Raw genomic sequence first — 15,286 nt, 5'->3', positions numbered from 1 at the left:
GCTCCTGGTTGAGTGACAGGCCCCTCCGTTGCCATGGGAGATGCCGCGCGGTCACTAGGGAAACCGAACGTCACGGGCGGGGCGGGGCCGGGCAGAGACGGACGCGACGTCATTGCGCGGGCGGTGACGCGATGATGTTGTGCCTGGTGACGCATCGCGCGGGCGATGGCGTGACGACGCAACGGCGCAGTGCGCGAGTGGTGACGCGATGACGTTATGCGCGGTGACGTAGTGCGCGGGCGGGAGTAGCTGCTGGGCCGGCGCGCCATGTCCCGGAAGGTCTCTTACTTTTATGACCCAGATGTGGGCAACTTTCACTATGGTGAGTGAGTGTGGATGGGACACTGAGGGCGAGAGGCTGGGGCAGGTAGAGACTAGGTCAGGGAGCTGGGTAAATGAGGGCGGTTTGGCTGTGGAGGGACGTTGGGGTGACCCAGAGGGGAGATAGCTGGGAGGCTGGTTATTACAGAGCAGGGGCAGCATGGGGTCAGGTTGGGGAGAGGTGGAACAGCGGAGGGGACATTAGGGGCACACAGGCTGGGGGGGAGAGAAGGAGGGGGCCATGAGTGTACATAGTGCACATCAATGCTGGGGGAGAGGTGGTGTTGAGGAGGGGCCATTGGAACTTAGGAGTTTATTTATTAGTCACATATTGGCTTACGTTAACACCGCAATGAAGTTACTGTGAAAATCCCCTCGTCACCACACTCCGGCCTGTTCGGGTACACTGAGGGAGAATTTAGGATGGCCGGCCCACCTAACCAGCGTGCCTTTCGGACTGTGGGAGGAAATCGGAGCACCCGGAGGAAACCCACGCAGACACGGGGAGAATGTGCAGACTCCACACAGTGACCGAGCTGGGAATCAAAGCCAAGTCCTTGGGGCTGCGAGGCAGCAATGCTAACCACTGTGCCACCCAGAGTCCAGGGTGAGTGGGGTGGAGTATATAAATATATATGTAAATGAGAAAGCATCTTTGGGGGGCATGGTGCAGAATTGGAGATACATGAGATAGTGGTTATTGGACATACAGGAACTGGGAGATAGTGGGAATTGGTTACCTAGCAGTTGTATTACCGATAATTAAGAGACCTATGCTCGTCATCCAGAGGCGAGAGTTCAGATCCCAGCACCGCAGCTCGTGGAATTTAAATTTACTTATAAAATGATAGAGTAAAATTAAATTATATAAATAAGTCTGGAATAAGACATGAATGGTGACTGAACATTGGTGGAAAGTTGCAGAAACCCATTTGTGGTTCAGTTATGTTATTTTGTGAAGGAAATCTGCCATCCTTACTCAGCCTGGTTATATGTGACTCCAGACCTGTAACACTATGGTCACTTCAGCAAGGGTCTAGTGTTGCGTTCTATTGTTAGTGGTATGTGACTATACGCTCCAACATAAGCCAGACATCCACACTGTCAGTGCAAATACTTTAAATTGCCTTCCTTTGCCATAAAGTATTCCACCACCGCCAGTGCCCCAAAAATTGTACTCGCTCTTAACTTTCAAGACACGTTACCTGTATTGACATGACAAATCAAGATACGGAACCATTGTCAAATGGATGGTCCTTCATGACCAGCACCCTGACAGTTCTAAACAATTTCAGTCTTTCCAAATCAGAAAGGATGAACTGAGTGCTGTTGTGGGAAGCCAGGATGGTTGTTCTTGCTCGGTCAACGCTATTACGAGAATTGTACTGTGTGCATCCTAGTATGACGAAAATGGTAGCTTGGTGTTAAATGTGGCATGGGTTTGATAAAGCCATTGAAAACCTCATTACATACTGCAACCAGTATCAAGTACAGCCAAGTACGTCACCCTTAGCTGTTCTGCACGGTGGGAATAGCCAGGTCAGCATGTGTGTGACTCCTGTGGTTTTTGCGGGTCCCTTCATGAGAAGCGTGTTTCTTCCCATTATTGATACTCACTCTAAATGGATGGACATATATGAGATGAAGACTGTGGCTTCCCTAGCCGCAACTGATAAACTTAAGCAGACTTTTGCCACACAGTGCTGCTGGTCTTTGACAATGGGACATGAGCGAGGAATTTCAAAGCTTCATGCAAACCATTGAGTTTCAGCATTTAGCAGGTGCTTCATCAGTCAAGGTAGTTCCATCCTGAACAACAGCGGGAAGGTTTTCAGTTTGCAAAGGTGCGTTCGTGCGGATAACCTCTACCAGCTGACCTCAAGTGAGTTCACTTGCAAGATCATCCAGGTGTTTAAAGTGGTTATAAAAAAAGACCTCTGCGTCTTTGCAACTTCAACTGACCCATTCTTCACTAACATACAGAGCAACTCTTCATGTCACTTCAGGAGTTACCCCCTGCTGTATTGCTCATTGCAAGATGTCTTTGGACCAAACTTGATTTAATATTTCCAAACTCGGCAGGGAGGGTGGAGGCAAATCAAAATGCGCAGAAAAGGTTTCATTGTTCCACCCAGAGAATTTTTCAGGTAAACAGCTTAGTTTAAGAAATTTCAACGCTGATCTGAATTGGGTCCCTGGGATAGCTGCGGCCAAGACAGATCCAGTATCATACGTAGTTGATGTTCCAGGGAAGAGAATGAAGAAGCTTGTAGGACCCCCCGAGGTGAAGAGAACCAAGCTCAGTAGCAAGTGAGCGGCCTGTCCCTGCTATTACTGTTGGTATGGCTCCAGGGATTGCAAGTGGAACCAAATGCAACAACTCTGAGGAGGGATCGAGGAACATTCTAGCGGGAACTAGCGGTTATCTGTACCACAGCACCTTTGCAAACTGAAAACCTTCCCGCTGTTGTTCAAGACAAAACTACCTTGACTGATGAAGCATCTGCTGAAGTGCTCCCAAAGAATTAGAAAGCCTCCAGACCTTATTACATTTTCCCCTCTTGCTGTATATTCTAACCAGTTTTGTTGTAAAATATTAAGGACTTAAAGGGGGAGGGCCGAGTTATGGGGGCCACATGACTCGGGGCAATCACGGTGAGGCTTACAGGCTTTCTGGTGGTTGGAGTTTGGGAGTCGAGTTTGACGGATTCTTATCTCTGTCTTATATATCGTTATTTCCCCCCAAATAAATCTGTTTACCTGTCTGGTTGGCCATCAATTCTTCAAAGCTATTACCACAAGTTATCAAGTGTGGCAGCCAATTTGCAAACAGCAAGATCCCACAAACAACGATGAGTTAATGGATAAATAATCTGTTTTAATAATGTTGGCCAAGCCTTAAACTTCACTGCAGGATACCAAGGAGAGCACCCTGATTATCTCCGAGACAGTGACCGTCAGAACCTTTAAATCCACCTGAGAACGGGGTGTTTAACATCTCATCTGAAGGAGGTACCTCCAACAGTGCAGCAGCCCCTCAGTACTGCAGTGGAATGAGTGTCAGTCTGGATATTTCAGTCTCTGAAGTGGAAATGAAGCATACAGCCCTCTGACTTTCCATAGTGGGTGAAGGGAGATTGAGGAACTGCAAGTACATTCAGGAGGATGAGTGAGTTAAAGGGCTGAGGAGACAGGGACTGGTATTACATGGGAATTAGCTTGTACTCTCTCCCTGTCGTGTGTTAATGTCGGCGCTGCCGGTTTCACAGATACACCGACTTGAAACCCTAAATCTCTCTGCTGTTCTGTGGTAGCCTTTTGAGTTCAGAAATTGTGGGTTCAAGTCCCACTCCAGACACTTGAAGATAAAGTTGAAGTCAACATTTCAGTGCAATACTGAGTGAGTACCTCACTATCGGGTGAGGGGTTAAACCAGTGTCTCATCTGACCCCTCAGGTGGATGCGATTGGGGTGGCACAGTGGTTAGCATTGCTGCCTCACAGTGCCAGGGACCCGGATTCGATTCCCAGCTTGGTCACTGTCTGCGTGGATTTTGCACATCCTCCCCGTGCCTGAGTGGATTTCCTCCGGGCGCTCCATTTTCTTCCTACAGTCCAAAGACTTGTTGATTCAGCGTTTTGGCCGTGCTAAATTCTCCCTCAAAGAGGCGCTGGAGTGTGGCAGCTAGGGGATTTTCACAGTAACTTCATTGCAGTGTTAATGTAAGCCTACTTGTGACTAATAAATAAACTAAAATATTTCTGTTGCACTAGTTGAAGAAGGACAAGGAAGTTCTCCCGGTTAATGATTTTCCTTCAACTGAGGCAGATCACTTTTGCTGTTTGTGGGCGCTTGCTATACACAAATTGGCAGCCACAAGTTGTGTACGTTACAACAGTGGCTACATTTCAAAGATGACCGTAAAGCTCTTTGGGATGTGCTGAGTTGTACATTTTTGCCATGCTTTTCCAACTGTTCTGTTTTTAGCCTATCTGCTATTGATTTTTGCCAAGTGATTTTTTTTAAGGGACCGTGATGATAAATCAGAATGTGAGATGATGTCAAATGAATTGGCGGAGTGGGGTAAGATTGTTCTCACTCACTGTTCCCTAAACCCCTGCTCCACCTGAGTATTCCCAGATGCTCTGCGGCGTCACTATGGCTATGTGTGGAAGCTGTCTCTATAACCCACACATTTACACTCCTTTTTTAATGGTGTCTGTGGTGCATTTGACAACATACCATCCAGTCTCACTCGCTGTTGTTTACCTTCATCTTCATGTAGGTGCTGGACATCCCATGAAACCACATCGCCTGTCTCTCACTCACAGTTTGGTTCTACATTATGGACTATACAAGAAAATGATGGTATGTGTAGCAATTTCATTGAATTGCATCAAATCTACAGCTATGAGCAGGCCATTCTTTATGTTCTCCACAATCCCCTCTCATGTGTTCTGCAATACCCAGGCTTAGGCAGCACTTCCCAAACTGTGGGTCATGCCCCCTTTTGCTTTTACAGAAACAGTGGGAGGGGTCGCAAGCTTCCCCCCCCCACCACTCCCCCTTACCCTTATTGGCACCATGGCACAGGCATTCAGCCCTGAATGGCCCTGCCCACCCCATAATCTCTAAGCTCTGGATTCCCTCTGTAAACCGCCATGTGAATAGATGCTCCTTAAAACCTACCTCTTTGAAAAAACGTTTGGTATCTGTTCTAATCCATCCTTGTAAGAAGTCTGACAACACCAGGTTTAAGTCCAACTGATTTATTTGATAGTAAACTCACAAGCTTTTGAGGTTTACCTCTTCGTCAGGTGAATGGAGAGTTCTGGCCTCAGACGGAGCATACAACAGCACAGACAGTTTACAGATTACTGATTAGAATGCGAATCTTTCCACCTAACCTGCTATTCAAGTCTTAAAGTGGTTAACAATGTGAGTGGAAAGAGCACTGAGCACAGATGTGTATTGTCTCCAGACAGTACAGTAAGTGAGGTTTTGCAAACCCAGGCAAGTCATGGGGGTTACAGATAGTGTGACATGAGCCCAAGAGCCCTGTTGAGACCGTCCTCATGTGTGCGGAACTTGGCTGTCAGTCTCTGCTCAGCGACTCTGCGCTGTCGTGTGTTGTGAAGGCCGCCTTGGAGAATGCTTACCCAAAGGTCAGAGGCCGCATCCCCATGACCACTGAAGTGTTCGCCAACAGGAAGGGAACAATCTTGCCTGGTGATTGTCGAGCGATGTTCATTCATCTGTTGTCGTAGCGTCTGCATGGTCTCCCAATGTACCATGCTTCGGGACATCCTTTCTTGCAATGTATTAGGTAGACAACGTTGACTGAGTTGCAAGAGTATGTACCGTGTACCTGGTGGATGGTATTCTCACGTGTGACGATGTCATCCATGTCGATGATCCGGCATGTCTTGCAGAGGTTGCTGTGGCAGGGTTGTGTGGTATTGTGGTCACTGTTCTCCTGAAGGCTGGGTAGTTTGCTGCGAATGATGGTCTGTTTGAGGTTGTGCGGTTGTCTGATTGTCTGAAGGCAAGAAGTGGGGGTGTGGGGATGGTCACACCCCCACTTCTTGCCTACACGACAGCGCAGAGTTGCTGAGCAGAGACTGATAACCAAGTTCCACACACATGAGGACGGTCTCAACAGGGATCTTGGGTTCATGTCACACTATCTGTAACTGTAAAAGAATTTGTAGCCAAAACTTGTATTAGAATGTGTGTAAAAGAACTGTACGAAACTTGTATTAGAATGTGTGTAAAAGAACTGTAGCCGAAACTTGTATTAGAATGTTTCTCTTATTGTAAAAGAATTGTAGCTGAAACTTGTATTAGAATGTTTTTCTTGAAGTAGATTTAGGATGGGTGATGGGATAAGACTAGTATAGTTAATCAGCTCAATGTGTGTGACTTAATGTAATTAAGTATAACTGATATAATCAATGCATGCGATCCAATGAAGATAGTATAGTAATCACTCATTTGTGAATGTAAATAGTAGCCACTTGGGAGAACAATGGACACTGCCCAGTTGTCCAACTTGATCTGTGACAGTAGCAAAAGAGAGAATAAAGTCAGCATGTTTTTCTTTACTATTCGGCTTGAGCTAGTTAAACTATGATTGGTAGGTAAGCAGAATGGTCTAGACAAGGGAAAAGGTTTAACCACCATGGTTTCAAAAAGCAAAGAGAGGTAACAATGAATGACCAATCTCAAGCAAGATAGATAAAGGGTCGACCCAGAAACAATGGTGGCTAAACAAGATTGAATTTTGAAAGAAAGATAAGAGTCTTGAGATATGGGACTGTAAGGTGTATAAAAAGACTGTAAGCAGAATAGTTCAGTGGAATGTTCCGGACATTCCGGCTTTATTCTCTTGTGCTGGAAAATAAAGTCTACTGCTTGGAGGATTACAACTCAGACTCTCTGTTTCAATCGGGTTAAATAAGTTGTCGCCTTGGGGAACCACGACATAACCCCCATGACTTGCCCAGACACTGAGGCTCATCAGGGGGAGAGAGGGTGCCACTGTCAATGGGGTGCAAGTGACATCCACCCCCCCTAGACTGGCTAACTCTAAGGGTCAGGGACAAGAGGGGGCTGCTGGGAAGAGGAAGGGGGGTGAGGAGCGGAGGCCTCAGCCTCTTAATCTGCAAAACAGGTTTGAGGTTCTTGCTGCCAGACTGGAAGAGGACGAGGCAGGTGAGGTTGGTGAGCAAATTGCACACGGTACAGTAATGCAGCAGGACATAGGCAAAAAGAAGGGAAAAAGGAACGCAGTAGTAATTGGGGACAGTGGGGTGAAGGGTATTGACACTGTCCTTTGTCACAATGACAAAGTGCACAGAAGGGTGTGTTGTCTGCCTGGTGCTCGGGTCCGGGATGTCGCAGCTGGGCTGCAGAGGAACCTGGAGTGGGAGGGTGAGAATCCGGTCGTTGTGGTACATGTGGGTGCCAACGACGTAGGCAAAGTGCGGACTGAGGATCTGGGGAGGGAGTATGAGAAGCTGGGAATGGAACTAAAAAGTAGAACTGACAAGGTGGTCATCTCTGGGCTACTGCCTGAACAGTGTGCAGACGGGCGTAGGGTTGACAGGATTAAGGAAGTGAATGGGTGGCTCAGAGATTGGTGTGGGAGGAATGGGTTTGAATTTATGGGGCATTGGCACCAGTATTGGGGTAGGTGGGACCTGTTCGGGCGGGATGGGGTTGGTCTGAACCGTGCTGGGACCAGAGTGCTGGCGAATTGAGTAAAGAGGACTGTAGACAGGGCTTTAAACTAATTGGGGGGGGGAGGGTGCGAGGGTAGGTGACCTTACGAGGTCTAAAGTTAAGGAGAGGGTACAGGTAAGGGAAGAGGCCGAGGATGTCCCAATAATAGAGGGAGTAGGGGGCGTGAGTACGGTTGGTGGAGTTACGGCAAATAGGGTCCAGGTGAAGGCAGGGATGAAAGCGCCGTATCTGAATGCACGAAGCATTCGGAATAAAGTGGATGAGCTGGTGGCGCAGATCAACACAAATGGATATGATCTGGTGGCCATTACAGAGACGTGGCTGCAAGGTGACAGGGACTGGGAGCTGAATGTCCAAGGGTATCAAGTATTTAGGAAGGATAGGCAGGAGGAAAGAGTGGGGGGCGTAGCTCTGCTGATTAAGGATAGCATCAAAGTGGTAGCAAAGGATGATATTGGAGCCGAGGAGCAGAACGTGGAATCGTTGTGGGTGGAGATTAGGAACAGCAAAGGGAGGAAGACGCTGGTGGGTGTCGTCTATAGGCCCCCAAATAATGATCTGGAGGTGGGGTGGGCTGTTAACGCGCAAATAAGTGCGGCGTGCAGGAATGGGACGGCCGTAGTTATGGGGGATTTCAATCTGCGTATTGATTGGTCGACCCATGTTGGACACGGTGGGCTCGAGGAGGAGTTCTTGGAATGCTGCCGGGATAATTTCCTTGAACAGTGTGTGTTGGAGCCGACGAGGGAGCGAGCTATCTTGGATCTGGTGCTATGTAATGAGGCGGGTAGAATTAGGGACCTTGCGGTGAAAGATCCTCTTGGAGAGAGTGATCATTGTATGGTGGAGTTTCTGGTGCAGGTGGAGGAGGAGAAAGTGGGTTCCCGGACACGCGTCCTTTGTTTGAATAGAGGGGAGTACGGTAGGATGAGAGAAGAATTGGCGAATGTGGACTGGGGGAGTGCATTGGAGGGAGGGTCTGCTGAGGAGCAGTGGAGGATCTTTAAGGAGATCTTTCTTGGTGCTCAGCAGAAATTTATTCCGATGGTCAAAAAGGACTGTCGGAGGAGAGGTAATAAGCCGTGGATAACGAAGGAGGTGAAGGAAAGTGTTAAATTAAAAGCGGAGGAATTTAGAGTAGCTAAGAGTAGTGGGCGAGAAGAGGATTGGGAGAGGTTTAAATGTCAACAAAGATTGACAAAGAAGTTGATAAAGGAGGGTAGGAGAAACTATGAAGCTGGGCTAGCGCTTAATATAAAAAAGGATAGCAAGAGTTTTTATAAATATATAAAAAGGAAGAGGCTGGCTAGGGTGAACGTTGGTCCTTTAGAGGATGAGAAAGGGGACCTAGTGGTAGGGGATGGGGATATGGCTAAGGTATTGAATAACTTTTTTGTTTCTGTCTTCACGGAGGAGGACGTGAATAATTTGCCGGGTGTTAGCGATGGAAAGGTGGTAGGACTGGAGGGTCTTAATGACATTACTGTTACTGGAGAGGCGGTGCTCGACAGACTGGAGGGGCTGATTGTGGACAAGTCCCCAGGACCGGATGGAATGCATCCGAGGGTTCTGAAAGAAATGGCGGAGGTTATAGTGGATGCATTGGTGGTTATTTTCCAGACGTCGCTGGATTCCGGGGAAGTGCCGGAAGATTGGAAAACGGCTAATGTTACGCCGTTGTTTAAGAAGGGTGCCAGGCAAAAGGCAGGGAATTATAGGCCGGTTAGTTTAACGTCTGTGGTAGGTAAAATGTTAGAATCCGTCATTAAGGAGGAAATTGCGAGGCATCTTGAAGGCAATTGCTTGATAGAGCAGACGCAGCACGGTTTCATTAAAGGGAAGTCATGTCTGACAAATTTACTGGAGTTCTATGAGGATGTGTCTAGGGCGGTGGATAGAGGAGAGCCGGTGGATGTGGTCTTTCTGGATTTTCAGAAGGCGTTTGACAAAGTACCTCATAAGAGGTTATTGCAGAAGGTCAGGGGACTTGGAGTTGGGGGTAGGGTGTTAGCGTGGATAGAGGATTGGTTGTCAAATAGGAGGCAGAGAGTGGGGGTCAACGGGTGTTATTCGGATTGGCGGATGGTGACTAGTGGAGTGCCCCAGGGGTCGGTGCTGGGGCCTCAGCTTTTCACCATTTATATAGATGATCTGGAGGAGGGAACCGAGTGTAGGGTGTCGAAATTTGCGGATGACACCAAGATTGGGGGAACGGCAAATTGTGCGGAGGGTGTGGAGAGTCTGCAGAAGGTTCTAGATAGGCTGGGCGAATGGGCCAGGAAATGGCAAATGGAATTTAATGTTGGCAAGTGTGAGGTGGTCCACTTTGGTAGGAAGAATGGTAGGAAGGACTATTACTTATGGGGCGAAAAACTGCAGCAGGCGACGGTGCAGAGGGACCTCGGGGTCCTTGTGGATGAGTCGCAAAAACCCAGCTTGCAGGTGCAGCAGGTGGTCAGGAAGGCGAATGGGATGCTGGCCTTCATAGCGAAGGGGATTGAATATAAAAGTAGGGAGGTCTTGCTGCAGCTGTATAGGGCATTGGTGAGGCCACAGCTGGAGTACTGTGTGCAGTTTTGGGCGCCGCACCTGCGCAAAGATATTTTGGCCTTGGAGGGAGTGCAGAGGAGGTTTACTAGGCTGATACCGGAGTTGAGGGGGTTGAACTATGAGGAGAGGCTGAATAAACTAGGCTTGTACTCATTGGAGTTTAGAAGAATGAGGGGAGATCTCATTGAGACGTATAAGATGATGAATGGGATGGATAGGATAGAGGTGGAGAGACTCTTCCCACTGAAAAAAGACAGTAGGACTAGGGGGCACAGCCTCAAGATAAAGGGGGGGCGTTTTAAAACGGAGTTGAGGAGGAACTTCTTCACTCAAAGGGTGGTGAATCTCTGGAATTCTCTACCCATTGAAGTGGTGGAGGCTGCCTCGCTAAATATTTTCAAGAAGCGGGTTGATGGGTTTTTGATAAGAGAGGGGATTAAGGGTTATGGGGAGAGGGCGGGAAAGTGGAACTGAGCCACGACAGATCAGCCATGATCTTATTGAATGGCGGGGCAGGCTCGAAGGGCCAGATGGCCTACTCCTGCTCCTATTTCTTATGTTCTTATGTTTGCAAAACCTCACTTACTGTACTGTCTGGAGACAATACACATATCTTTAACCTGTGCTCAGTGCTCCTTCCACTCACATTGTCGGCCACTTTAAGACTTGAATAGCAGGTTAGGTGTAAAGATTTGCATTCTAATCAGTAATCTGTAAACTGTCTGTGCTTTATATGCTCTGTCTGAGGCCAGAACTCTCCATCCACCTGACGGAGGGCAACCTGGAAAGCTTGTGAGTTTACTATCAAATAAATCAGTTGGACTTAAACCTGGTGTTGTCAGACTTCTTACTGTGTTTACCCCAGTCCGACGCTGGCATCTCCACATCATCTCTAATCCATCCTTCTCAGACTCTGTATCCAATAGTGTCTGATTACACTCCTGTGGAATGCTTTAGATAATTTACTATGTTGAAGGTGCAGTGTAGAAATACAAGTTGTTGTAATTGGTTGATTATGTAGGACTGATGAGAAGCTTTTTGTATACCAAATTATTATGGGTACAATTTTGTCCTTTAAAAAGCATTTGAGTAACATGAGTAAAGACAGTAACATGAGTAAGATGTGTATAGAGGGATATGGACAATTGGGACAAGCTCAGTGGTTAAAAAATAAAGGGCAGCATGGACAAGTCAGGTCAGAGGGCCTGTTTCCAAGCTGTGAACCTCTTATGATTCTATTTAACCCTTTCCTCCCCTCATGGGGATGAGTGACGACAAAGCTGAGTGTGATGATTGTTTTGTTTCCTAAAGGTATTCAAACCATACCAGGCCTCTCAGCACGACATGTGCCGGTTCCACTCTGAGGATTACATTGATTTCCTGCAGAGGGTGAGCCCAAACAACATGCAGGGTTTCACCAAGAGCCTGAACACCTTCAACGTGGGCGATGATTGGTAAGTGAAAACCAATTTGGAATAGTTAGACGTGGCAAATAATAACTCTGTCAGGCCGCAAGTCTTGTTGTTTGCTTCAGGTTGTCATTTTAATGTTGAGTGCAGTTCCCACTGCTTACACCATCCCTGTTCATCTTAGCGCTATATCATAAGAACATAAGAAATAGGAGCAGGAGTAGGCCATCTAGCCCTTCGAGCCTGCCCCGCCATTCAATAAGATCATGGCTGATCTGTTGTGGCTCAGTTCCACTTTCCCGCCCTCTCCCCATAACCCTTAATTCCCCCTCTTATCAAGAACCCATCAACCCGCTTCTTAAAAATATTTAGCGAGGCAGCCTCCACCACTTCAACGGGCAGAGAATTCCAGAGATTCACCACCCTTTGAGTGAAGAAGTTCCTCCTCAACTCCGTTCTAAACCGCCTCCCCTTTATCTTGAGGCTGTGCCCCCTAGTCCTACTGTCTTTTTTGAGCGGGAAGAGTCTCTCCACCTCTATCCTATCCATCCCATTCATCATCTTATACGCCTCAATGAGATCTCCCCTCATTCTTCTAAACTCTAACGAGTACAAGCCTAGTTTATTCAGCCTCTCCTCATAGCTCAATCCCCTCAACTCCGGTATCAGCCTAGTAAACCTCCTCTGCACTCCCTCCAGGGCCAAAATATCCTTGCGCAGGTGCGGCGCCCAAAACTGCACACAGTACTCCAGCTGCGGCCTCACCAATGCCCTATACAGCTGCAGCAAGACCTCCCTACTTTTATATTCAACCCCCCTCGCTATGAAGCAGGAAAATGGTGCTGACTGCTGGACAGTGCCATAGGTGTCAATTACAGAGGTCCACTTAAACCTCAATAAGGGCAGTCCAAGGAGCTGCTCAAGTTGCTGTTCCTCACTCTTGTCGCTCTGTGGCACTGGTTCAACGTCCTCCAATCATCCGTTTATTAAATATTCATTTCTACAAAACATTGTAGCAGCACAGTGGTTAGCACTGCTGCCTCTCAGTTCCAGGAACCCGGGTTCGATTCCTGGCTTGGGTCACTGTCTGTGCGGAGCCTACACATTCTCCCCATGTCTGTGTGGGTTTCCTCCGAGTGCTCCAGTTTCCTCCCACAGTCCAAACAACATGCTGATTAGGTACATTGGCCGTGCTAAATTGCCCATTAGTGTCCCAGGAGGTTAAGGGGATTAGGAGGGTAAATACGTGGGGTTACAGGGATGGGGCCTGGGTGTGATGATCCGTCAGAGATTCGGTGAGGACTCAGTGGGCTGTTTTCTGTGCTGTAGGGGTTCTATGATCCCCAAACGTGGCAGTGCAGAAACTGTATAAATTATTAGGAAGGCAACGGGAATGTTGGCGTTTATTGAAATCGGAGTGGAATATAAACGTAGGGCAGTCTTGCTACAACTGTACTGAGCATTGGTGAGACCACACCTAAAGTATGGGGCACTGTTATGGTCTCCTTACTGAAGGAGGGAAATACTTGCATTGGAAGGCGTTCAGCCAAGGCTCACTAGGCAGATTATTGGGATTAAGGGGTTATTTTGTGAGAAAAGGTAGAGCAGGTAAAGTGTATACTTATTTGAGTTTAGAAGAATGCTAGATGATCTTTAGAAACACTAAAGATTCTGAGGAGGCCTGAGAAGATGTTCATAGAATCCCTACAAGTGCTGTAGGAGGCCATTTGGCCCAACAAGTCTGTACTGACCACAATTCCTCCCAGGCCCTATTCCTGCAACCCCACGCATTTACCCTAGCTATTTCCTCAGACACTAAGGGGCAATTTAGCATGGCCAATCAGTCTAACCTGCACATCATTGGAGTGTGGGAGGAAACCAGATGTCCCGAGGCATGGTACATTGAAGAGACTATGCAAACGCTATGACAATGGATGAATGAACACCGCTTGACAATCACCAGGCAGGAGTGTTCTCTTCCTGTTGGAGAACACTTCAGTAGTCACGGGCATTCAGTCTCTGATCTTTGGGTAAGCGTTCTCCAAGGCAGCCTTCACGACAGTGCAGAATCGCTGAGAGAAACTGATAGCCAAATTCCGCACACATGAGGATGGCCTCAACCGGGATCTTGTGTTCATGTCACATTATCTGTAACCCCCACGACTTGCTTGGGGTTGCAAAATCTCACTAACTGTCCTGATCGGAGACAATACACATCTCTTTAACCTGTGTTTAACCCACTCTCCACTCACATTGTCTGCACCTATAAAGACTTGATTATTTGTAAAGACTTGCATTCCAACAATTATCTTGTAAATTGAGTTTGTGTTTATATATGCCCTGTTTGTGAACACAACTCCCACTCACCTGATGAAGAGGCAGTGCTACAAAAGCTTGTGCTACCAAATAAACCTGTTGGATTTAACCTGGTGCTGTGAGACTTCTTACTGTAGAAGCTGAAACTCAAGACAGGCAGCTCAATTTCTATAACTGCCATCTTTACTGTAAAATAATGAGAGGCTTAGATCAGCTAGATAGTCAACATTTCCTAAAGGTAGGGGAGAACATAGGTTTAAGGTGAGAAGGGAGAGATACAATAAGGTCCAGATGTTCAAATTTTTCATACAGAGTGGTGAGTGTCTGAAACAAGCTGCCAGAGGTAGGAGTAAAGGCAGGTACAATTTTGTCTTCTAAAAAACGTTTAGACAGTTACATGGGTAAGATAGGTACAGAGGGATATGGGCCAAACGTGAGCAATTGGGACTAGCTTAGTGGATTAAAAAAAAGGGACGGCATGGACAAGTTGGGCCGAAGGGCCCGTTTCTATGCTGTAAACCTCTATGACTCAAGTTTTCATTGAAGATAGAACTTGGCTGCTCAGATCTGAATGAAAGTTGTTTTGTATTTGCAGCCCTGTGTTTCCAGGATTGTTCGAGTTCTGCTCACGGTACACAGGCGCCTCTCTGCAAGGAGCAACGCAATTAAACAACAAGGTAATCACAAGTTATGCATCAGTCTGAAAACACATTTGTGTATATTCAACTGTGTAACTTGAGAGTCATCTGTGAGTCACTGTTGTGGATGTTCCTGTAGCTCGTTCTGGGCACTGCAGTTATCGGCTTTTGGTTTGGTTACTTATCCCTACTGATTTTGGATTGTCCATCATCGCTCCTTTTGTAGCCTCTCTGTGTCTCAACCATCTCCCTCGTTCTCATTCCAGCCTGACGTCCTTTTTGCCCGCTTGCACTCTCTTGCGCTCTCTTTCTCCTGCCTGGCTGCTCTCTTGTTGTTGCCAAAGTGGTATTAATTGCAGCCTGCTGACGAATGGCACTCTCTTTTAAGGTTTGTGATATTGCTATTAATTGGGCCGGAGGACTTCATCACGCCAAGAAATTTGAGGTAAGATATTATACAATGAAACATCTGGTTAAGCCCCAGCATTCCTGAACTTGATCTAAATTCTTCCCTCTTGGTCATTTTTCTTCCCGCAGGCATCGGGATTCTGTTATGTGAATGATATTGTCATTGGAATCCTGGAGCTTCTGAAGTAAGATATTTTCAGTGTTGTGTTTCCAGCAATGCAGGGGATAGAGTGTCACAGTTTCTCACTCTACCTAAATTTTACAAGAAGAGAACAATTCTAATTACCAGTGCTCTGATTCGCTGCATTTCCTACGTTGCAATACATTTGCAAAGTGCTTCATTGGTGAAATGCTGTGGGACGTTCTAGAACATAGAACATAGAACACTACAGCACAAAC

General features: G+C 47.1%; 1 protein-coding gene across 1 annotated transcript in view; it reads left to right on the top strand.

The window, feature by feature from the left end:
- Positions 1-225: 225 nt before the first annotated feature.
- Positions 226-15,286, top strand: part of hdac3 (histone deacetylase 3) — a 34,961-nt gene continuing 19,900 nt past the window's right edge. Inside the window, exons 1-6 of the mRNA XM_080201288.1 lie at positions 226-322; positions 4,607-4,689; positions 11,428-11,570; positions 14,437-14,518; positions 14,868-14,924; positions 15,017-15,072. Of these exons, the coding sequence (XP_080057414.1) occupies positions 268-322; positions 4,607-4,689; positions 11,428-11,570; positions 14,437-14,518; positions 14,868-14,924; positions 15,017-15,072 (476 nt within the window). The 5' untranslated portion in view covers positions 226-267. The remainder of the gene's footprint in view (positions 323-4,606; positions 4,690-11,427; positions 11,571-14,436; positions 14,519-14,867; positions 14,925-15,016; positions 15,073-15,286) is intronic.

Source organism: Carcharhinus amblyrhynchos, chromosome 13, assembly GCF_965287045.1.
Source record: "Carcharhinus amblyrhynchos chromosome 13, sCarAmb.v2.hapA, whole genome shotgun sequence".
Taxonomy (NCBI): Eukaryota; Metazoa; Chordata; class Chondrichthyes; order Carcharhiniformes; family Carcharhinidae; genus Carcharhinus; species Carcharhinus amblyrhynchos.
This window is presented reverse-complemented; position numbering and strand designations above follow the sequence as displayed.